General features: G+C 42.9%; 3 protein-coding genes across 6 annotated transcripts; 1 reads left to right on the top strand and 2 right to left on the bottom strand.

Annotated features, from left to right (window-relative positions):
- Positions 1-9: 9 nt before the first annotated feature.
- Positions 10-6,837, bottom strand: thnsl2 (threonine synthase-like 2). Of its 3 annotated transcripts, XM_086134404.1 has the most exons (10): positions 4,981-5,119; positions 4,301-4,529; positions 4,005-4,199; positions 3,681-3,833; positions 2,785-3,024; positions 2,363-2,511; positions 2,133-2,258; positions 1,870-2,024; positions 1,564-1,651; positions 10-1,020 (listed from the first exon to the last, which is right to left on the bottom strand). In XM_086134404.1, exons 2-10 carry the CDS (start codon positions 4,518-4,520, stop codon positions 997-999), a joined length of 1,350 nt encoding a protein of 449 aa, XP_085990530.1. In that variant the 5' UTR covers positions 4,521-4,529; positions 4,981-5,119; the 3' UTR covers positions 10-996. The 3 variants fall into 3 exon arrangements, with proteins under 3 accessions (XP_085990530.1, XP_085990529.1, XP_085990528.1); XM_086134403.1 differs by lacking the exons at positions 10-1,020; positions 4,981-5,119 and adding an exon at positions 6,698-6,837 and having other exon boundaries at positions 1,435-1,651; XM_086134402.1 differs by lacking the exon at positions 10-1,020 and having other exon boundaries at positions 1,435-1,651.
- On the bottom strand, positions 5,409-17,742 carry tbc1d13 (TBC1 domain family, member 13). Its single transcript, XM_086134410.1, has 15 exons — positions 17,603-17,742; positions 15,261-15,341; positions 14,830-14,876; positions 11,551-11,716; positions 10,481-10,554; positions 10,358-10,398; positions 10,148-10,209; positions 9,622-9,721; positions 9,384-9,466; positions 9,084-9,243; positions 8,513-8,723; positions 8,142-8,305; positions 7,800-7,960; positions 7,657-7,714; positions 5,409-7,127 (listed from the first exon to the last, which is right to left on the bottom strand). The coding sequence occupies exons 4-15, from the start codon at positions 11,571-11,573 to the stop codon at positions 7,062-7,064; spliced, it is 1,203 nt and encodes a 400-aa protein (XP_085990536.1). The 5' UTR covers positions 11,574-11,716; positions 14,830-14,876; positions 15,261-15,341; positions 17,603-17,742; the 3' UTR covers positions 5,409-7,061.
- Positions 13,307-23,182, top strand: zer1 (zyg-11 related, cell cycle regulator). Of its 2 annotated transcripts, XM_086134399.1 has the most exons (17): positions 13,308-13,414; positions 13,499-13,630; positions 14,405-14,622; positions 14,740-14,890; positions 15,196-15,650; positions 15,884-16,057; positions 16,134-16,248; positions 16,907-17,053; positions 17,158-17,331; positions 17,560-17,775; positions 17,862-17,903; positions 18,072-18,191; positions 18,312-18,427; positions 18,703-18,891; positions 19,279-19,376; positions 19,557-19,659; positions 20,319-23,182. In XM_086134399.1, exons 3-17 carry the CDS (start codon positions 14,456-14,458, stop codon positions 20,404-20,406), a joined length of 2,355 nt encoding a protein of 784 aa, XP_085990525.1. In that variant the 5' UTR covers positions 13,308-13,414; positions 13,499-13,630; positions 14,405-14,455; the 3' UTR covers positions 20,407-23,182. The 2 variants fall into 2 exon arrangements, with proteins under 2 accessions (XP_085990526.1, XP_085990525.1); XM_086134400.1 differs by lacking the exon at positions 13,499-13,630 and having other exon boundaries at positions 13,307-13,414.
- The last annotated feature ends 20 nt before the right edge of the window (positions 23,183-23,202 follow it).

Raw genomic sequence — 23,202 nt, 5'->3', positions numbered from 1 at the left:
CAAATCATCTTCATTCACAGATTGATTCATTTAATCAGGTGACTGCTGAAACACAACACAACCAGTCTAATGACGATCTACTAATTTATGATTGGAAGTAACATCGGGATGTCAAAAGATTTGCAGCTCAATCACTGTAGACCACTTTAAACCATTTGTGTCATACAGAATTACTGCACTGGTGCTGATCTGTTGTGTTTACTGATCTCAAAATGTACTTGAAGCGGGTTTACAATGAAATACAGACATAGCAATTCATATCATACAACTACTTTTTAGTAAGGCTGAGGATGATTTCGAGCTTTCAAGAACCTATGTAAATATGTTCCTTTGTTTGCATCCTGACAAAATTGCTCGAGATTTTAATTTAATTTAAAAAATCGAGATTAAAATGTTGACGACTGATGGTTGGCCATTGTTTAATCTGATCAAATGCCAGCGAGTTAGTTTCATCTGTGATCTTTTACATTCATATTTTAATAGTAGGCCTACTCCTTTACTAGGTTCTTGTTTTTTACCAGACTTATGTAACGATTTAAGCGGTCAATCCAGGTGAGGTCAGCAATGACGCCACGGTAGTGACGTCACCATTAATAAAGGCATTGGACCACTACACTGTTTGTGTATCCTTCACTCAATTTTCAAAATTTCACTTTGAAAGGAGAAACTACTGTGTCGTTGAGGCAATTACTTTGCAGACGCCCAATTGAACGTATGCAATTCATTTTCAGTATATTCACTTTGTAAGCAATCGTTTTCGAAAGGACACTTTAGTCGTTTATATTCTTCCCTTTGTCCGAAACGACTGCTCTTGGTTGTACATTTCCGCTGACCAAAACGAGTCATCAAGTCACACGCGACATTTTTTTCCAGCAAAGCCCCAAATAAGCAGGTAGAGTCAAATCATGTCTGACCTGTTTAACATAACGCCTGAAGTGAGGAAACCAAGTCGAAACTGTTTATGCCCCGTCCAAAGATGTTGTGGCGGTCGATTCCCTATCTCACAGGCCGCCTCCTCATCTTCAAAAGCAAGTCGATTAAAAAAAATTAATACGGAAGGTGGAAAAATGCCAACAGCTGATCACAGTCACTTCCTACTAATCCTCACCCATCCAGCTTCCTCCCTGACAGCTGACAGAGAGAGACAGTCAAGAGGTGTTGACGGCACTCTCTAACAGGCGCCATTTTTGCTAGCACGCTGTCAAATGGAGCGTTGCGTTCACAAATCCTCGGAAAATACAACACCTTCAACATGGAAGCACGTTTGGCTCTGCCTTCATTAAATTAAAGGGAATCTTTCTGGCTCACATCATTTGAACTTAAAAAATGTTTTCATCTCCGTTTGATTATGAATTACTTGTGCAAATGATGTAAAAAATGTCAAAAGATATAAATTATAGCAATCAAGCAAATAAAATCTCGGAGTAACTCCTACAATCATCTGTAAAAAGCCACTCTGTTTTTCCTGGCTGAGCTCACAGACTGGATTGTCATTCTCAGTCTCTGCTCCCAGTCAGAGGTGCGTTCCAGGTTCTGGAAACGCGAGGGTAATTTGTCCAAAACCTTGATTGCATCGGGTAGGTCGAAGTTCAAGCCGGCCCTCCTTAATGTTGCTTGAAACTTGGCTGGGGATGCTGTGGCAAGGTAACACCTGGAAAAGATCACAATCGGAATCAAATATATTGGCCAAGTATGTAATAAACACAAGGAATTGAGCTTGAACATTGGTCGACTCGTCAAGTCTTTCTAAACTAGGGGGAAAACCTTTGGGAGCAGTTACAGATGCACAGATTTTCCCTCTCGCGAGTTCTTTTTGGAACGTAACCCCCACGATATGCAAGGCTTCACTGTATACTAGAATGACATCACCTTTTCACAGCAGGATCATGGGGACAGTGGTAGTGATGCCATACGGCCACCGCAGTGTGAGGGCACAGCACATATTGGTTTTCCTCCCAACATCGCCTCGTTGTCGCTAAGATGCCTTCATCAGTCACTGTTCCACTTGACAGCGTACGAGACAACTACAAGTACAAAAGTGTGAAGAAAATGCAATGCTCGGTCAAAGTATTGGAATGTTACTTTGTGCATTGTTGAGCATAGTGGGAGCAAGAAGTCGACATAGTCTGTACCAGTTTGTGGTGCTTTTCAAGCAGAGTGTAATGATGTAACTGTTGAAACTCCTCCATGATATTCTTCACCGCAGCAGAGTCTCTTTCCAGAAGCAGCCAAAAGACTCGCTCCATGTTATAAGGGTCCTAAATCACAAATCATCATGATCAAAAGGCATTTCCACTGTTTTATGTGCGACCGGGTAACAATATGCGACAATGTCAGCTACTGACAGGTGCAATAGCAATACCTGGATGTCAATGGCAGGAGCCAGTGTCCGTGTGACATTACGTGCCATGGTGAAGTCACCGGAAGTTACTGTCCTGTGAACAATGTCATTGGCATTCACCATGGCCACCAGCTTCAGGGGCAACCCCATCTTCTTCACGATGAAGCCAGCTGAGACAAAGATGGGCAAAAATAAGAGATTAACGAAAGAAAAATCTGTCACTTGCCTGGAATATCCACACCTGTCCTGTTTAAACGCCCTTTTAAGTGATCCTGTTCCAAGTTTTTAATGTCATCATGAAACCTCCTGCCTTACGTTTTACACTCAGCAAGGGCCAATTGAAAATGGGATTCTTTCAGAGGTGACGAGTGATCTCAAACCAATGGTACGTGAGCATTGTGACATCTTTTATTTTGCATTTGTACTGTGGGTCATCAGCCTACCTGCAATGTTACCAGCTCCCCCGGTGGGCACCACCACCTCCAGTTCAGGAAGCGGTTGGTGAACCTCATCCTGCGCCATTCCACTTAGCTGCAAGTACGCATAGATGAAATGCGCAAGCTGGATCAGGATACGAGACCAGTTCACAGAGTTTAGGCTCATGAGGCCATAAGATTTCACCAGTTCCTGATCAGCAAATAAATGACGCAGAGGCTGGTCGATGTCATCTGATGAGCCGTCCGCTTTGAAAACACAAAAGGCATCCGGTTCAATCAAAATGTGCACTATCGATTCAGCTCCAAGAGTATTGCACCGGTGATACAAATCCTTTTTTTGGGGGGGCGTTCAACATAGCCAGTTCTCTGGTTTTCAAATTAGTTACACTTTTGACAAGGATAAATGTAAGATTTAAATGTAAGCAAACACAAATCTAAAACTGATGGTAGATATGCTGCACTATTTCTTGTTTGAATGATCAATGTAATCCGAACACAGGGTAAGAAAACACACCTGTCACACATGTCAGGACTTTTGCGTAGATGAAAAAGGTTATCGTCTACTACACGGGTCACAGACCTTTTTGACATGGAGCGCTACTTCGTCGGTCCTGTTTTAAGGAAAGGGTAACCAGTTTGAAAAAAGAAAAAATCTAAATCAACTACATGAACATTGTTTATACTCCCTGAGAACATGCTGGCAATGAGCACAGCACTGACATCTACTGCAGTGGATGTACAATTACACTACGACGGGAAAAAGAAAAAAAACATGTTCCCTGGGCGTCACATGCGCCAACCCCCGGCATTACACTGCACGCTCCCATGTGGTCCCGCCCCATTAGTTGAGAAGGAACGGTCTAGACTCCAGACCAAATGCTGACAGTTTGCAGCATGTTCACCTGCAAAGACATGGATATTATCCTCCAGGCAAGTGATCATTTGTTTCTCCTGGACAGGGGTAATGCGTCCCCGAGGGTAAACCACCACCACATCCACGCCGCAGAGCCCTTTTGCACTCTGGATGGCCGAGCCACCTGTATCACCTGACGTACCTACATTGGAATGCAAGTGGAGAGAAGTCACAGAAGAAATATTTAAATTCTGTTGCAGTATCCGCAAGTTACCGTGACTACTGTAGCCCACCCCAAAATAAATACATAAAAAAAAAAAACAGCCCACATTACAACATTCAATATTATTCATTACAGCTGCGACTTTCATACCAACAAGAACAGTAGCTCTGCGTTTCTCCTTCTGCAGGAAGTAGTTCAGAAAGCGCACTGTGCAGGTCATAGCCAGGTCCTTAAAGGCGAGCGTATCTCCATGGAAGAGCTCCAGGATTGACAGGCCATCATTCAGCTGGACAATTCTAATCACATCAGGCACAGAAAATCCAGACAAAGCAGAGTGCACGAGAACTGTGACAGGGAAAGAAATGCAATTAATTGTAAGTTATAGATTTCCCCCCAAAAGCATTTCAAATCCTGTAGTCCTCTTTCCCCTCTGACAGTGAGCTCACCATTCAGGTCCTCTCTGGGAATTAGCTGAGAGGGAATGAAGATCGAGGCTACTTCTACCACCAGTTTGGGATAAGACAGTCCACTCCAGCATCTCAGAGTTTCTGGAGTCAGCGTGGGAATACTCTCGGGCATGAACATCCCACCGTCAGGAGCATAACCTGAGAAGAGTACATCCCGGAAGTCCCATCCGTGGACTCCACGTGTACTGCAATACTTCATTAAACAAACCTAAATAAACAAAAGCAGGTTATGTATTAACTGGAGTGTGATAACGCATGTAATAGTTGGTTTCATCATAGGAATACAATTTAAAAGGCCACAAATATCTGTGACATCAGTACTTTTTTTTCTTGCTTACATTCTCATTCATAGCCATCCTAAGAAGCTGCCTGTTCACAAAGACCTGTGTGTAAGTAAATTACTAACTATATACATACTTCTAAAAGTTTCTGGCCGATTAAGGGTTGACAAACACAATTACCTCTGTACTGTACAAGCTATGCAGGGAACCCCGGTTGAAGATGGCGGCTAAGTCTGCACGTCCCTAAACAGCCAGAGCTCCCTCTAGTGGGTATTTACCTCTATTACTGTATGTATACGCAACAAACAAGCAAGGATAGCGGCTAGGGTTTAAACTTTAGTCGAATGGATTCTCTTCTGCACCGCGACGATTACATACCAGTCAGATACTTTTCAAACTTGTCGGTTCGTCCGCACGCTCACACAATGACGAAAAGACACGCCAAGCGACCTTTAAACCTTCGTCTTCGTCATTTTTTTTACAGTATGTACATGAGTGATCCCTGCCGTTAATGGCAACTTAAGGTCAAAGGCCAATCTCACCTCGCTCTCGCGCTGAGTCGCGCCTACTGTGCCTTCAGGCACCCACGGAATTCAGAAACACCAACATTAACCGCGTCATCCAACCATCCATCCGTTCAGTAAGTCCTTGGACATTACGTTTTTTTAAATTCTAAAAAAAGATATACTCTCTCTGCCATTTTATTCAGTGTATCTACACTTCTGGTTTCAACTGTATGCTCAGCTTAACCTGACATGGTCAGCGGCATCATTCCGGTGATACAAATCAACTGCCTGTAAACTAGGTTACACCATCATTCATTTTAATGCACACCTGAAAACGAGTAAAAACATATATACAAGTATTAACACTGGAGCCATTACAAAATCATGATTATAAAGTTTGAAACATGCAACTCGACAGATTTTACATCAAGTACAGCAGGGGTGTCCAAACTTTTTAGTTTGAGGGCCGCGCAACGAAAAATGGAAGGATGAAAGGACTTTAAAATTCTTCAACTTTTTGAAATGTGCTAACGTCAGTCAAGAAAGCAATTCTAGATTGTTTTATATTGTCTAGCTAATTTCATCCTCTTTCTGTTAAAGGCAAATAGTTGAGGATTTTTTGGAGTGGATAACAGGCGTCCATCTCACAGGTAGATCCAGCTCTGAGACCCCAAAAAAAGAATAAAACTGTAGGAAAGTGACCATTGTTTCCCCAAAGAATTTCTTGAGGATCATTCACATGATGTCTTCATAAATCAGCCACAGAAAAATGCCCCCCTCAGGCTGTAGTTCCGACACCCCCGCGGTAGACCAAGGTTGCCTTGCTGTGATTTAATCAGTCAGGAACCCGCGAGGAAGCATTCACAAATTAACAAGTGTAATATCCTTCACGGTTATCGCCACAGTAGGAAAACGTTGAACGTCCCCCAAAAGTGAGTTTTGAACGATTGCACGAAAGGCACAGGAGCCGCAAACGAAAATTAAGATGGATCACAACAACCCCCCCCAGGTGCTCTCTCCTCATCGAGACAAACCGAAACGTACAAGCCCGTAGTCACATTCTGCCACATCCAGGATGTCGCGTCAAATGTGCAAAGCGGAAGACGTGTCCCGTCAAAGCTTTCGCTAGAGTTTTCACGTGTGACGTAAACCTGGCTCCGTCAAGTAGTTGTAAAACGTTTGACATGTAAAAATAAATTTACCGCACTGGCAGCATAACATCTTCGGTAGTGTGAATTATTTTGGGATGTCTTTTTCAATCCTTTCAATATTTCATGCGGTCAAGGGCGATCAAGAGGAAAACATTTTGAAATTCATCACAGGGCTAAAGGCACAATGCTGAAGTATCGTCGTCCTTATTTTCCAAATCACCTTGTCTGATCACTTAATTACCTTTCAAGTACCGTCAGTGATCAGAAAACTATAGACAGGATTCATCACATATCAAAAACACGCAACAATCAAAAACGTAGGAAAGGGGGAAAAAAAAACATGCGCTCCTGCTCAAACCAACCGAATATGCTTCAAAATACGAATGCGGTGTTCAAATGTCGACTCCGTTGTTGCACATCTCTGGAATGTTTTCATACCGATTGGTTGGAGCGATGTAACAATGCCTCCTGGTGTCCCCGAAGCAAACGTGGTCAGGACAAGTCTCCGCGGGAGAGATGGCTGAGGACAGGGAGGATGACCTCGCGGGACCCGCTCCCCCACAATGCACCGAGACGCGTTTTCCTCCTCACCGCTCCATCATTCTCTTCGCGGTCCCCTCGGACCATCATATCAGTCATCCTGTTAAAAGGCAAGTTTTTTTTCTTTTTTTTCCGTGTGTTTTTTGTCCTCCGCAACACATGCGTGAAGGGTTTTAAACATAATTGCTAATGCTTTGTCGTCGTTCGGGCCTCCGCTCGACATCTGACAGGAAGCAGCGGATTGGAAGCGTTATGAAGAGGCTTATGAGTTGTCCTGCAGCTCTTTGGCCTTGGTCAGGATGGTATGGACATCTGAGATGGGGTAATCCTGGGGACAAAATGAAAGCGTTAGCAAGGGCAGCATCCTTTACCTTGGAGAACATCTCGGGGTTTACATTCCGTAGCTGTCCCTAAAATTTTGTCGCGTTCTTCCCACCCATGACCGTTCCAGTCTTGACACTTGGTCATTTTTTTTCTTTGTCGCCCAACGTAAAACGAACCACGAATCCTCTCGCCGCTTCCTACCATCGTTATCGTATCTATTTTAGCTTTTGTTTCATTTTTGTCTGGAAAAAATATACATTTGTGAGGAAGTGAATAATTAAATTTTTTAGTCCACAAAATTAACACTGGTTTAAAAGCCCGTCGGCAAATTGCAATTTTGCTTCAAGATCGGTTTAGACCGGAAATCTTCTTCCCGTTTACATTCTGACAGCCAATAAGAGTCTTCTCGTTTGGTTTGTTGTGATACATCTGAGTCTGCTTGGATTTTTGAGGACCGGGAATAAAAGAACACCAGCGGAGAGTTTTCAAATCAACATAGTGAACGTTTGTTGCATTTTCCAAAAGACACCCACCTGTAGTAATCTCATATTCACTGTGAAGTCTCCTGCCAGAAGGTTCACCCGGATCAGTCTGTCAATGTGTGATGTGAAAGAGAAACCGTGAACGTGACGCAGCACGAGTACTCATTTCATCAATGTGGGCTATAGTCTCTCACATGAGCATTGCACAGCAGACCAGGATGAGGAAGTGGAAGCGATCCTGGTCAGAAAACAGAGTATCCCAAATGCGGATGACATCTGGTAAGAGGAACTCCTGTGATAACAACAGGGTCAGCCAGCGGAAGGTGAAGTACTGAGGCTTGATATTCTGTTCTAGCTATGTGCAAGGAAAAGGAGAAACACACCATTAATGACAAAAAGAATCTCCCCCCGTTTCCTCCTTCACGCCTCGCGATTGACAGTCTGCGGGGTACCGGTCGATTGCGATGGACATATCGGGCACCCGTGATTTAGGCGGGAAGACAAACTGAACTGAGAACATTTTCTTGTATCCTTACAAGCTTGAAATAGAGCTCCTGGTCTTTTTCTTTGAGCATTGAGTACACACTCTCCATCTTGTATGTTATGCCACACTGGGAATCATCCAGGCTCTTGATGAAATTATCTCTGTTTTCTGACATGAGGTTGGTAAAACAGAAGAATGTGTCTGCTTCTGCATGCTCTGCAACGGGGGGAAAAAAAAGAACACAATTTCAAGATTACAAATGCAATAAAAAGTCAGTACAAGTGTTGACTTTGACCTTCCGGTTGCTTCAGTCAACATTTTCAAATAATATGAATTACCTGTATTGTCAAATAACTGTGCCTCAACTAGATGTGTCTACGGTTCAACAAATTGTTTCACTTGAACGAAATGTTAACCACCAACCTTTCCATTGGCTGTTGGGGTCTGTGGCAAAGGTGTAGTAGATTGGACCAACAATTTCATTCATGCCCTGGACGTAAGCAATCCCAGGATTGAGTTTGGCATAGATGAAGAGGATACGTTCCACCACTTCCCAATGCGCTTCACTCCCATTGGGCAACACCTCGTATTCATTAGATGGGTACAGGTTCAAAGACTTTCCAGGGGAGCTGACCTTGGAGGACAGATGCGATTCACTCAAGTGGCTTTATCGTGGGCAATGACTGCATCAAAGCTCAAACAAGTGGTTTCGCATCGCAGTTTGCAACGTCAAATTAGCAACTGCTAACTTGTTTACACACGTCACACATTTGATTAAAAAGAACACGATGCCAACATTGAAGCATGGTGGTGGTTTTGTGACCCATCACCTGCTAATTTCAGCAAGGAGTCAGTGTTCACAATGCTAAGACGTGCTTAGCAAATCATCACCTTCAAGCTCCAATGGTAAATGTGGAGAGATAATCTCATCGCGCATAACTGATCAAACGTGTTTCCCCAAATAGAGTGTATGAAAGAAGAACTTGACACTTACATTGGTTACTCCGCTGCGGTTGCGATTGACCGTTTGTGCTTTCAGGGTGGTTTGTTCCACTCGTCGACGCAATGTCTCATAATCGTTCTGAGGGTCTAAGATGAGTTGGCAAGGGTAGTCTGTCGGACGCTGAAAAAAGGCCATGTCTGGATACAGCCTCCTGTTAAATAAAAGCATTTGTATTTTACTGCAGGTGCAAGAAACCCCACATTCAGGAACTCAAGTGTACTTCTGATGTAAGAGGACAAAGAAGATTTTGGAAGAAGAAACAAATATTACAGTATTAATTTAGGTTCGTACCTTACATCCTTATCAATTTGAAGTAGAATTTCATTATCTTTGAAATATGTATTCCACCTGCTCTCTGGATTCGGATTTAGAGGCTGAAAACAAAGCAAGAATAAACAAAAACATTTGCTTGATTTGAAACCTTGTGTGTGATAGATATCTGTGGCTCAGACATCTGTCATGACAGGCATTTGAGCACAAACTGTGACATGAGTGCCCCATTGCAATCTATTTGGCGATTTAGACTCACATGGTCTTCCATTGTAACGTCTTCTCTGGATAGGCCCAGGTTGGCCTTGGCAATGCCAGGTTGGATGATCATTTCTTTCAGAAACTGTGAATACACCTCCCTGTATGTAGTCAATGAAATGTTTAGGACAATTTGACCTTTTCGAAGAGGTGTGGTATTATTAATATCAAGAGATAAACTAGAGTCTGGATGAATCGTTTTCTTAAAAAAAATGTTTAGAATCACAAAATGAATGACCAGCTTTGGAATATGATCTTACACTATTTTCTTCTTCATGACCAACATATAATGAGCTCTGGAATCACTGATCATTAATAGTAACAGACATGAGGATTCAAGCCGGGCATTCATATTAATTGGAATGAGGATTTTATTTTATTTTTTTAACTAAATAGGAGAAGACAAATGTAACCAGCTGGGGTTTGTATGTCATATCCAACACCACTGCCATTTCTCTTATTTTTCACTGCATTTTCCATCCAATCATTAGCAGTGTTGCATTGAACACGTACAATGTTTAGCCTACCTCTCCTTTTTGAGGAACGAGTCCCATCGTGTCTGATCAAGAGGAAGGTAATTGAGAAGGATCTGAAAAGAGTAGAGTAGAAAGCAGATTTTCGACAAACGTTTGTGAGCAACTTGAAAAGTTCATCAAAAGGGTCATCCACAACTCGATGTTGGGCTGCAGTATAGAGCACGCTGAATAATTGACCTGTGGGTCATAGATGATGCTTACCTTCCAGCTAAGTGCCCGTATGCCTCCTTCAAATGGAATTCCTGCGATGAATAAAGAAACGGACGCTCAAGGGCTGTTCGGCAATGACTTACCAAAGCAATAGGACCCAAGACAGAAACTTACCATTGAAGCACAGCTCCCTCAGTGTTTGCAAGTTTATGTTTTCTTCTGTCAAAGCTACTTTGAAGTCCTGTATTCTACGGAAAAACAATGGAGAATGTTTTTATCTGAACCTTCCTAATGGAATTGGAAACATGTTGTACATTCTGCATACCCAAATATTTTCAATTTGAGAATATCTACAGGATAGACTATACTTCACAGAACTTAAGCACATATATGCACACATGCATATGCAGTGTAAACCCTGTACACTTATACATATGGATTGTTCTCAGAGAACTTGGTCCAGGTGTGTGACATTTGAACCCAAGAGTAAGCTTGTGCAAACTAGTTAAAGATATATATGCTTTAAATCAAACCTTCCTCCAGTGCAATACGAATAAGTAAAGATAGTTCACGTTCACTCAGCCCTGGAGATTGTTGAATGCTATAATTTTTTACTACGATGTCACCCATGTTGACACGAAGCACACCTCCAATTTGATATTTGCTAATGGTTAGAGAAATTAAAATGTCAAACGTGATTTGGATCCGTTTCTGAATTTATCACGTGCTTATGTCCCGTTATTAATTAAAGCAAGACCTGTAAAAATAAATAAGCACAGAACACAAATAGTTATTTGAAGGCAAAATACCATGAAATCATTGCAGAAAATGAGGGTAGGTCTGACGGAAAACGGGTTTGAATGCCAAATGAGCACAGTCGGTCGATTCAATTAAACCGAGCCTGACTTTTTGAATTTAGCTTGGAACACGTTTTCACAGATAACAAGAGAGCAAAACGTTTGACGTTAGAGGCTCGTGTTAGTTGGATGTTATCAGCTGACATGCTAACGGGAAGCTAGCATCGCTAGCTTGTCAAGCGAACACCTAAATATTAGTTTTTGGGACAATACCACGATGTACTGACGACATACGTTACATTTCAACACAACACAAAAGTGAAATGTAAGCGGTGCGGTCCGCAATAGCTCTTGAATGCAAGTTTACGGTTCTGCTAGCCCGAATTGTGGTCAGGATGCTTTTGTCACTGTAGTAAATACCGATCGTGTATTGCACGCTATACGTACCTGTTTTTGTATGCAACGGACATATCTGGACAAGCGGCGATATTTTCATGCAACTATTTCCAAAAAGGTGCCTGAGAGAAGTCGTCCTGTCACTTCCGTCTTCACAACACAGTAAGAAGGCACCACACTACAATCTACGCAGCCCGGTGTTCTTGCTTGCACGTGACTGTACAGAGGAGGGGAGGGACATAAGTAAGTACGGTACACTGACTTTCGCGTTTAAGTCATTCCGTGACCAAGTTTCGAACTCAATTTTACTTGTATAACAGATGATTTTCCCCATTGAAATGCCCTTCTCCAAGTGCCGCAAGACTGCAATCAAGTGGAACCGGAATTATGTGGACATCTGTACTTATGCCCACTTCTGTCTCTGAAAATATAAAAACGACCCCCTTCCAATATTCTATTTTGGATTGTTCTTCCATTCCTCTGTGAAAGTGTGGTTTTCTTACCCCTAGTTCGCTGAATGGGTGTCTTAATTAACTGCCACCTTAACCACTTTTAGGTTGCACATTGTTAACATGAAAACCGTGACTGTGACTGATTTGAAAAAACATTGAAATCCCTGTTAGTTAGCTTGGTGCTAAAATAAGAATGCTCGTGATCTAGTGCTGCATCTCTACGTGTGATTTTGCACATCTGATGCATACTATAGATGGGAGAGCTTTTACCTTCTTCTGTATGTTGGCAGGGTTGTTTTTATCTTGTATTTTTCTGCACTAATGGAAAGGAACAGGTGCAAGTGCGATTAACTGAAATGAATTAATATAGTACAATTCAAAACTCATTAAGTGTGGCAGCGGAACCAAAGGAACAAGCGGATAGTTGCTGACACAGGTAGTTGCTGACACAGGTGTACAGTCACTGTGTGGAACGTAGACTGATTTATGTTAAAATAACATTTACAAAGAAGTGTCAGGCACAACTATGTATGTGTTTTATTTTATCTCTCTGACTGTGGACGGTCTGATAATGACGCACAGATTTACAGTCAACCCTGGCCACCCCTCACTGGGGTGTTGTGTCACTCTGGCCACCCCACGGAACCATTTCTGGCTACGCCCCTGTAAGAGCGCTGCATCCTTTTTTTCATTCATTCATCTTCCGAACCGCTTTATCCTCACTAGGGTCGCGGGGGGTGCTGGAGCCTATCCCAGCTGACTTCGGGCAGTAGGCGGGAGACACCCTGAATTGGTTGCCAGCCAATCGCAGGGCACACAGAGACAAACAACCACGCACGCCCACACTCACACCTAGGGACAATTTAGAGCGTCCAATCAGCCTGCCATGCATGTTTTTGGAACGTGGGAGGAAACCGGAGTACCCGGAGAAAACCCACGCAGGCCCGGGGAGAACATGCAAACTCCACACAGGGAGGCCGGAGCTGGAATCGAACCCGGTACCTCTGCACTGTGAAGTCGACGTGCTAACCACTGGACTACCGGGCCGCCGCGCTGCATCCTGCAGTGCACAATCAACATAATACTGTAGCAGACGATGCATTTTTAAATTTGGCACATCAACTCACATTTTTGTTCATTTCTATAAAACAGGCATAACTGCACCACTGTACACAACAAAGCTGCAGTACCACAAACTGATACTGCGTATATAGCCTAGATGTGATCTGACTTTTTGGGTACTAAATCTCATTGCATTGTCAATCATGTTTGTTTTTCCACCCCGTGCATAGCAACGCGAGGAAACGAGGAAGAGGAACAGGAGGAAGGGAGGACTTGTAGTAGAAGTAGGAGGAGTCTGTTTGTTGACATCAGAAGAAAACGAAAATCAGATGAGCGAAGACTGGTGATAATAACTCCGTTTCTCGCCTTTAGCCAGACGGAAAGCCTTGGCGAAAGCTAAGGTAGACCATCAGATGACGACTTGTCCACTGAGACACCGCTGACCACTGACTATTTTCTGTATTTCCACATATGTTTTGGGCTAGCGCTAGCCGCACTGCTACGTTCGCTAACACTGCAAGGAAAGTCATCGTTAGCCCAAAGCTAACGTAACCCGAAATACACAAGTGATGTACACTACCGGCTACTGGAAGCCCAATTCAGAATAACAACTACCTGTAAGTCGTGTGAGTCATTACGGACGCGCAAATAACCTTTCGCTACCCGATCATATCTGACTCTGTCGCGTTGGTGTTAGTTAAGTAAATTGTTCCACTTCATCGCTAACTAGCTTGTTTGCTAACTTAGTGGCTTTGGATTCATTGATTTAGTGCTAACAACCTCGTAATAGCCCAGAGAAGACGAAGAAAGTACACATTTAACTGAGGTGAACCTGCAAGAGTCCCTTCGCTTAATCATACGTCAATAGGTCATATTGTTGTAAATGTTTGAACAAGTTGCAAAGTAGCCAACTTCAGTCGTTAACAAGCACCAAGATGGCCAATGTTGTGTTTTTGCTTGGCATGTAAATTGGAAGTACAGATTCCGTGGAGTGGCTTGTGTCCTTCACCGCGTGACATTATTTCCCCTTCACACATTCCTTTTTTATGAATAATTTTAACATTAGTCCTATAGATAGAATTTAATGAAACAATGTTTTTTTCTTTCAGTGACAAGTGTCCCACTTGCAGCAGCCTTGTGTTTAAACATATAGAGAAGTACTGATTATATTGACACTTATATTCAGCGGTGTTAAAACTTTTTTCCTAAAATATTTACCCCATTATTTTCCATTGTGAAGTTAATCTCTCCTCTATGTGACTGTAATGTGTTTCTTAAGCTCTGGAGGAAAAACAAATGAGCAAAGGTTTATCAAAATTGTGGTACTGCCCACCCTCACTCAAGTCCTCATCCTCACCATTCATTTAATTCGTCGCTACTTGTCTCATCAGGTCCCCTGCACTGCCAAGTCTTGGATCTGAGCCAGACAAAAAGAGGCTAATATGGCAGCCAAAGCAGGAGACAACCCCGACAGCCTCATGACTCTGGCAACGGTATTCTGCCTGAGGAACCTGAGAAAGACGATGTGCTATCAGGGTTCGAGGGACAAGCTCTGCTTGCGCTCAGACATCTTTCTTCCCAGTGAAATCTGTGACAAATTGGTCAACGTGTATGTATATGGCCTTCCCACGATGACACGTTGCTCATTTCACTGAGTTAGTCAGTTGCGTGTGCCCTGAATGTATTGCAGAGCTCATGCATCCTACGTTTTTGTTTGTTTAAATAGGTACACGGAGTTGGTGCATACAGAGAGTAACTTTGAACCAGAAGAGAACTTTTTCCAACTATTCTCAGAACCTCGGAGCACCAGACTCACCAGGGTGCAGCTGAAAGAAGACTTTGTCCGTGACAGAGACTTGGAGGCTATAAAGAAACAGGTAAAAGGCTGGACTGTATTATTCAATGAAGATCACTTTTCATAATGATTGTTAGGTTGTAATAGAACGGACCATCTGTGGGGATTTATTATTGACTTAATGCTGTTTGCGTAAAGTGCGCATCCAAATTTGTTTGGCCGTGTGTGATGTCGTGTCAGTTGGGCTCGTGTTGAAAGAAATATGCGATTAGAAAACACTTTTGGGGGGTTGACCCCAACACTCAGGAGGAATGATAAGTTCTTGAAAAATAAATAAATTTGTCCTCCATTAAAAGTCCTTAAAATATGTTTAATGTTTTCTTTCAGGACCTGATTGAGCTTCACCTCATGTACTGCAACAGTCTGTCATCCCGAAGCTTGAAAACACTGACCTGCTTCCGCGAGACGCTGGTCTCTCTTTGTCTCTTTGGCTGCAGCAACATCTTCTATAGGAAGGGCGGCGCCCCACTCGCCTGCAATGAAGACACAGAGGATGACGAGGAAGAAAGCCCCGTGTCGAGGCAGGCGTTAAAGACGGACTTTAACTTTCAGGGTTTCAACCGCCTGCGGTTGCTCAACCTGGGTGGCTTACCAGATGAGATGCATGCCGAGACGCTGCTCAAACCCTTGAAGTCGCTCACCTCACTAGATCTGTCTAACGTACAGTTATTAGGAACAGCTTTTCTCACTCAGTGGAAAGACAGACTGGCATCTCTTGTTCTCTACAATGTGGACCTTTCAGAAGAGTTGGTCAATACAGTGGTGGAACTTGTCAATCTCAGGTCAGTACCAAGGTCTGCTTGCATTTTTTTCCATGTCTATGTCAGTTGCCGAAAACTTGGTCAACATAGTGTGGATACGAAAATAAATTCATGGGTTTTTGCACCATACTCAGTTTGTTTTTAACTCTCATTTTAATACCCGATCAAACGCAAGCTTAGCTTAGTTGATAACCAAATAATTGTGTTATTCACTGTCCAAGTCCACCAAGAACTCATGAACCTGCATTCCTCAGGCATCTTGACATCTCACGTGAGTGTCGGAGGACCTCCAAGTTTAAGATGACCAGGAAAATCTTGACCGCTATCGTTCAGCGACTGGTCAATCTGGTCTCACTGGACATCTCGGGTCACATCATGCTTGACAACTGCACAGTTCCACACTTAGAAGAAGCTATGGGTCGGCCGAGGTGGGTAAATAACACAAAACGAAGCAGATATCAGAACCTCTTCCGTGATTTTTTGAGATCATTTTCTCTTCTCCAGTAACGAGCCTTGCAAGAGCAGCATCTACCCTTTCCAAGAGCTGAAGAGGCCTCTGCAGTTTTTGGGTTTATACGACACCACCCTTTGTAATGTGACGCATATTCCTGCTTATAAGGTACAACTGACAGAAATGCATTAAATCTTCTGAAAGTAAGCTGTCTCGAATGCATGATCCTCTCGATTGAATTCAGTGACAGAGAAGAGGCTCGAAAGCAATTGCAATCCTTGGCATTGGTCACTGCTGTTTATGGACAAAAACACAAGAGTGTGCCTTTTTTTTTTTTTTTAAACCCATGTTACCCATGCCATCAGCACTTACACAGCCCCATAGCATCACAGATGGATCCAAAACGGTCCGGATGGTTCTTTTCCTCTTTGGCCCGGAGAACACGACGTCCTCAATTTCCCAAAACAATTGAAAATGTTTTTGCTACTGCCGCCTACTCTCATCGAAAGTTTGCTAAAGGATACTTAAAAAGGTTCTCAATAGGGTTGATCTTCAGGGGAGGATGGAGGCCACACATTTGCATTGACTATTTATAAACATCTTAGAGTAACAGCATTTACAGAATCATTTGGAATGTGGTGTGCAGACTGAAGCTGAAAGAAAATCTCTTGGGGGGAAACGGCTGCCATTCAGGCAAAGCTGTTTCTGAGGGGACCCTAACACGGAAACAAACGACCTGACAAAATAAGACAAAAGGTTGCGTGTATTCATAATGCTTATTAACAGCTTTTATTTTGTGCTTGTTGGTGTTGTGGCGCATTGGCAGGTGACTGGATCAAAGAATGAAGACCAGGTCCTGAATGCTATTGAAGCTTACACCGAGTTTCGCCCTGAATTGGCCCACAGAGCCATCAATCAACTGTTTGACATCGCCAGGATACAACATTGCATCCAGCTACTCCGAGCGCTGCGGGTATGAGAAGGACATTGACTAATCGACAAAATTCTTTATGCCCCCACCCCCCCAAAAAAAAAAAAGTGTCTGTTTACATGACTGCTAAAAATGTCTCGTTTTAGCTCGTTATAGCAGCACTGAAGTGCCATAAATACGACAAGAGTATTCAGGTGACAGGTAGCGCTGCACTCTTTTACCTGACAAACACCGAATACCGCAGCGACCAAAGTGTCCGTCTTCGCCAAGAGGTCATTCGAGTGGTTTTAAATGGAATGGAACAATACCAGGAGGTCACCGTAAGTGTGCTCTTCTTCCGTTTTTTCCGACACAAGGGTCATCCTTCAAACAATTCTCTAAAATCTGAAATGTACCTTGCTGTTCAAAGTATCTTCACAAAATCGGAAAAGTATTGACATAAAATTGATTCTTCCCCATAGTGAGGATGTGTGCTGTGTCATTTGTTTGTTTGATATGATTATAAATGGAATAATCTTGCCCCCCCTCCACCACCAACTCAACAAAAGGTTCAAAGGAACTGCTGCTTGACTCTGTGCAACTTCAGCATACCTGAGGAGCTGGAGTTTCAGTATAGTCGGGTCAACCAGCTGCTGCTCAAAATCTTGGAGCCGGCAAGGCAGGACGAATCCATCCAGAGAATCGCTGTGCACCTCTGCAATGCTTTAGTCTGCCAGGTCGACAACCACCATAAGGAAGCTGTGGGAAAAATGGGATTTGTTAAGGTAACATCAAAATTCAGTTTTCCACCCCCCCCATCCCTCTTAATATTTCTTCTTGTGAGGTTTCACAAGAAGTCCTTTGTTCCCAGACAATGTTGAACTTGATACAGAAGAAGTTGCAGGATCGATTGGTGAGTTACAATGTCACGGAGTGCAGATCCTGAGATCTCAAAGTTTTCTTTGAAGACCTCAGTATGATTCAGAGGTTTTTGAATTCTATGGTCATTGATTTAATGGAAAGTAGATATGCTAGAGCTACAGGCTCAAGAAATCACATTGTGCGTTTTGTTTGCATTCAGTGTGACCAGGTGATGGAGTTTTCTTGGAGTGCTCTGTGGAATATTACCGATGAGACACCAGACAATTGTCAGATGTTCCTCAATTGTCATGGGATGAGTCTCTTTCTGGACTGTCTGAAAGTGAGTGTGGTCCCACAAGTTCCAAAGACTCATAAGGACCTCTATGATATATCTGTTGCGCTCTTAGTTTTCTTTTATTGTGAATCAAGCTTCTTCTGTCTTTTTGAAATTTAATCAAAGGGGTTTCCAGATAAGCAGGAGCTGCATCGCAACATGCTGGGGCTTCTGGGTAACGTAGCCGAGGTCAAAGCGCTCCGACCAAAGCTGGTGACACCGCAGTTCATCTCTGTTTTCAGGTAACGCATTACTGAGGCCAGCGAGGCGTGAAGTCAATTCCTATTTTTGCACATAAAAGTACAAATTCTCTGTTGAAGCGACGTACCGGAACAGGTACTCTTGACCAAAGTGCCCTCATGAAAATATTTGTTTTGTTACCTCTCAAGAAGTTTGACAATTGGAAAGCAAAACTTGCATGCACTTCAATTTTTCCAAATGGTATACAATGCCGTACTTCCTTCTAAAACATTTGTCATAATAGTCTTTTCTGTTTTTCCCGTCACTCACATGGCAGCAATCTACTAGACAGTAAGGCCGATGGGATCGAGGTGTCATACAATGCATGCGGCGTGCTTTCCCACATCATGTTCGATGGACCAGAACTTTGGTCGATGGAAGAGCCGCTAAGAGACACGGTGATGGACAAAATGTGGGATGCGATTCAGAGCTGGGATGTCAGCTCACGTCGCAACATCAACTACAGGTGACAATATCTTCCTCACCAAGGAAATAACGTGGCCAGTTTACTTAGTTTTGATTTTCATACAATAAAATGATTGGGGGGGAAAGCTTGCTCCAAAAAATGTGTTCATTCAAAATGAAGCAATCGTGCGGCAATCTGATTTACCAGTAGAAGTGTGAATCATCATTTCCTTAAACGTGCCACCCGTCCGAAATAATTGTCATTGGTTGTGATTTGTGAACGCAGACATAAAAGGCAACAAATGTGTAATGTAAAGCTCATAGAAAATTACAGTCAACACCTGCCTACTCGCATCGCAGTTCAGCAAAATAAAATGTTTTTTAATTGATCAAGGGGGCATGCAGCTGTCATGGGGTTTCCTCCGTTTAAAATGTTCTATTCTCTCAGGTCATTCGAGCCCATTCTGCGACTTCTGCCTCAAAGCATTGCTCCAGTTAGTCAACACTGGGCCACGTGGGCTCTGTACAACCTAGTGTCAGTTTACCGTGAGTATCTTAAGATTCAGCCTACATGTCAAAACATAACATTTCACTTTACTGTACTGTTTTTTTCCTCACTTACACACATTGACACACATAGTCAGTGGCCTGCCGATCTAAATACATTTTGCGATATCAGGAATAATGTTCGCGTTGGTCCAACCTTTGCTCCTGTTCCGTGTGCAGCGAGCAAGTACTGTCCCCTGCTCATAAAAGAAGGAGGAATCGGCCTTTTGGAGAGAGTTTTGGAGTTGGAAAGTTCGCAGCCTGAGACGAAGGATATGGCCCAGTAAGACAATCTTTTTCACACACCCATGCAATTTACATGTCATCACATCATAAAGTCAAACACAAAAGATAAATAGCTCAACAAAACAACTTCAAACTAAACACAACAGCAAATGGGGGGAAAAAAAGCACCCCAAAAAGATTGGATTAAACAAAACAACAAAAAGCTCCCGGCAACAGCAAATCCCCAAAACACGTGAACAAATGACTCAACCCAACAACATTTTCCAACCGACTGTGGTTGATATGCGGGGGGGGGGGGGGGGGGGGGGCTCAATAGCTGACTCTGACTCAATAGCTGATTGAACGAGAGGGACAGTACCGGAAATGGGGACTTTACCCTCTTTTGCCGGTCCGTCCCCCATCATCCGGCCGCAACCTGGGTCCCCTTCTGTCATCATCCCTTCGTCCTTATTCATATAATAATCATCCTTCGTCCCTGTCCTTTTAACGCGCTTCCATCCCAGATGTGAGGAGGGAGCAATTATCTCCATTTCTAAATAAATAAGAAATTGGCCATATTTGGACATCATAATGTTTATGTTTAACTGCTTCGTTTGTCGTTTAAAACACAAAATAGAGCCAAGTAATTCCTTTATGGAGGATTGCATCATCCCACAGATCTCTGCGGCCAAGTAAATCTCTTGACTTTTCTTTCAGGAAAGTAATGGAGCAGTGCGAGAGCTTTAAGGAAGACCCCATGGAAACAAATCATGCCCAGGAGGTAAACTACGGACAAAGAGGTTGACACCGCTGAGCCTCGGTATCCGGCAAACATCGAGCAGAACAACCGAAAGCTCCTCGTCATTACCACAAGGGTCAATGTGTGCATTTTCTTATTGTGATTAGTTTTCATTTTGTTGGCAGAACTGTCTCTCTGACCCTTTTCACAACAGTTTGGGCACCAGCTTCACATATATGACGTCTAGGGGTTAAGGCACGGTGCATGGTGTTTTTACCTTTGCTGCTCACAAGCCTCTCATCTGATGGGATGGGGGTGGGGGTAGGGGGGGTCGTGTGGATGGCGATTGTTATCGCCCAATGTGTGTTTTGTGAAATATTTCTTGATAGAACATAGCAGCTGGATTGATGCTTGATTCTCGGCGGAAGGAAACAGACATGCTCCGCAGCACACAACAATAACCAGGTAGCATTGACCACGGCGGAGGCTAAAGGTCACGTGGTGTCATGCGACACCCGCATAAGGTGGCCACCCTCTCCCAGTTAGCTCGCTGAGCTGCGGTCACATGAAGCTGAGCCAAGACGCACGTAGGCTGAGGTTGGCTTGAGGGAAGACTCTGCAGATAGACTTTTTGTTATATATGTAAATATTGTTTGTCCCTTCCTTTTACCGTGTGTTTGTTTTATAATATAATTGTAAACAACCACGACTGTACCCTCTATTTAAAATTATTTAGAGGGCCGGCAAATGCTTCTGTGCATACTCAATCACTCAAACTACGGTTTAACGATCCCTGGTCGCTAAAGGATCGTTTGGATTTAGTTGCGGCATTTAAAAATGGAATGCTGTCCTTGCTTGCCGTCGGTGCAATTGGATTGATTACCTTCATATTTACATTACACATTTGTTGCCTTTTATGTCTGCGTTCACAAATCACAACCGATGACAATTATGTCGGACGGGTGGCACGTTTAAGGAAATGATGATTCACACTTCTACTGGTAAATCAGATTGCCGCACTATTGCTTCATTTTCATAAAAAACGTAGAAAATCATTTTGAATGAACACATTTTTTGGAGCAAGCTTTCCCCCCAATAATTTTATTGTTTAGAATGTGAAGGTGTCAAATGAAGGTTATCTTGCAAGTAGTTGACATGTGTTGCTCTCACTTGTGGGTGCAGGAGTCCACATACCTGACTTCTGTGTTGCATTCACTTCCCGCTCAAGTGTGAGAGTGGGTGGTTATCTGGCGACCGGTCGAGGGCGTGGTAAACCAGGTTAGGCTTTAGCTCACCCGTGACCCTGAAGAGCACAAGTGGTCAAGTTGTCACACAAGGATTACAAATGTTGCTGTGAAAATAATAGCACCCGTTGTCGAGGTTCAGATTACAAAGCTTTGCAATTACGCCATTCAATTCTGTTTGTCATTTTGGTGTTGGTGAGGAGCCAAAGTGAACATAATCCCTGAATTGTAATTTATTTCTATGTTAGTTGGTTTTTTTTGGGGGGGGGGGGGGGAGTTGTAAGTTACTGAAAAGATAAGATTTCCGACCCGCACGATGGAATGTTTTGTTGATGGAATTTTCAAAGTCTTTCAAATACATCTCTTTCAAATACATCAATCGGTTTTCTGTAGCGCTTAAGGTCATCAGGGCTACAAGTGAGCTGGAGTTTAACCCGTTGGACTCGGGCCGCGAGGCAGAGCACAACCTGAAATGGTCGTGCCCTTCTACATGCAGATGGAAAAGAAAGACGCATGATTACACTGTTTAAAAAAAAGTGTGAACTCAAAATTTGAAGGCAACAAATTTTAAATTTGGCAATTCAAAAAAATATTTTAAGTTTTGTCAATGTGAAAATTGGCCTTCCCGCATTTTCAACAAAGAATCACGAGTTGACAGAACTAATTGCCTTTTCAATTGCCCCCCCCCCCTTTGTTCCCATGACTGTCAATAATTTATATTTTAAAGTTGTAGCCTTAAAAAAAATACAAGTTGCATTCTTTAGAGTGTATCGACTAATGATCAAAGTTGCTTAAATGTATGCGTGCTGCTCACCGGCAGGAAATAGTGGGGTTTACTATTTATGTGCAGCAATCAAACAATTCTCGCTTCAAAGTCCACTTCCACAGCAATCAATCAATCAACATTCACATCATAGCCACTGGCAGCTGACTTATCCGATGATCGAATGAAAATGCATCCTGGTGTGGGTAGCGGGAACTGGTTCCCAGTATTAACTAAGCTCACAGTGCATCACTGAGTTCTCTTCCTCTAGAACCATTTATATTCATGAGTTCTGAAAGCCATGTCATATCAGTCAAGGATCCACGCTGGCTTTACTAACTACTCTTCTCGTGTACAGTTTTTATTTTTGCGGTGACTCAAGGCAGTCTCAAATCTCTAGTCGGCAGTGATCTGAGAAATAAATGCACTTCATGACTTCAATTTTATATTTCTGTGTGTAGGATTCATCACCATTGACAAATATGTTCATTAGGGTGGAGTTTTCAGCGATGAGGATCACGATTGCTCAGTTTTCCTAAGCTTTAATAGGAGTTGAAAATGTGTCACGGCGCTGTTGCTACTGTTGAGACGCCGTCTTTCCTGTTCACATATTTGTATTGAAAGTAGAAAAAATCACTTGGGACTCTCAAACCATTTGTCAGTTTCACCAATCGTCATAAAAAGCCTGCAACTGGTTTCTTCTGTAACAGCAAGTGTAATCCAGATTTGAATGAACTTCATCCACACGCTATGGATTTTTTTGGTTCCCGATCTAAATTGTACCAGGCAATTAGTGTAAAGATGAACAAGCAATAAAGATGGAGTGGTAAAGAAAGTGTGGTATGTTTTTGTTGT

The sequence above is a fragment of the Hippocampus guttulatus genome, chromosome 17 (assembly GCF_054856545.1).
Source record: "Hippocampus guttulatus isolate MCC_2025c chromosome 17, RoL_Hgut_1.0, whole genome shotgun sequence".
Lineage (NCBI taxonomy): Eukaryota > Metazoa > Chordata > Actinopteri > Syngnathiformes > Syngnathidae > Hippocampus > Hippocampus guttulatus.
This window is presented reverse-complemented; position numbering and strand designations above follow the sequence as displayed.

Excerpts from the sequence above, each read along its gene's own strand:
- thnsl2 (XM_086134403.1), bottom strand. The coding sequence starts at position 4,520 with ATGAAGTATTGCAGTACACGTGGAGTCCACGGATGGGACTTCCGGGAT. Across the intron at positions 3,834-4,004 it reads CAGAGCTACTGTTCTTGTTG|GTACGTCAGGTGATACAGGT; the intron begins GTATGAAAGTCG and ends ATTCCAATGTAG. Across the intron at positions 2,025-2,132 it reads TTGAAAAGCACCACAAACTG|TTGTCTCGTACGCTGTCAAG; the intron begins GTACAGACTATG and ends TTGTACTTGTAG.
- tbc1d13 (XM_086134410.1), bottom strand. The coding sequence starts at position 11,573 with ATGTCCGTTGCATACAAAAACAG. Across the intron at positions 10,210-10,357 it reads TACGGGCACTTAGCTGGAAG|ATCCTTCTCAATTACCTTCC; the intron begins GTAAGCATCATC and ends TACTCTTTTCAG. Across the intron at positions 9,722-10,147 it reads TCGTTCCTCAAAAAGGAGAG|GGAGGTGTATTCACAGTTTC; the intron begins GTAGGCTAAACA and ends GACTACATACAG.
- zer1 (XM_086134400.1), top strand. The coding sequence starts at position 14,456 with ATGGCAGCCAAAGCAGGAGACAACCCCGACAGCCTCATGACTCTGGCA. Across the intron at positions 15,651-15,883 it reads GTGGAACTTGTCAATCTCAG|GCATCTTGACATCTCACGTG; the intron begins GTCAGTACCAAG and ends TGCATTCCTCAG. Across the intron at positions 16,058-16,133 it reads GAAGCTATGGGTCGGCCGAG|TAACGAGCCTTGCAAGAGCA; the intron begins GTGGGTAAATAA and ends TCTCTTCTCCAG.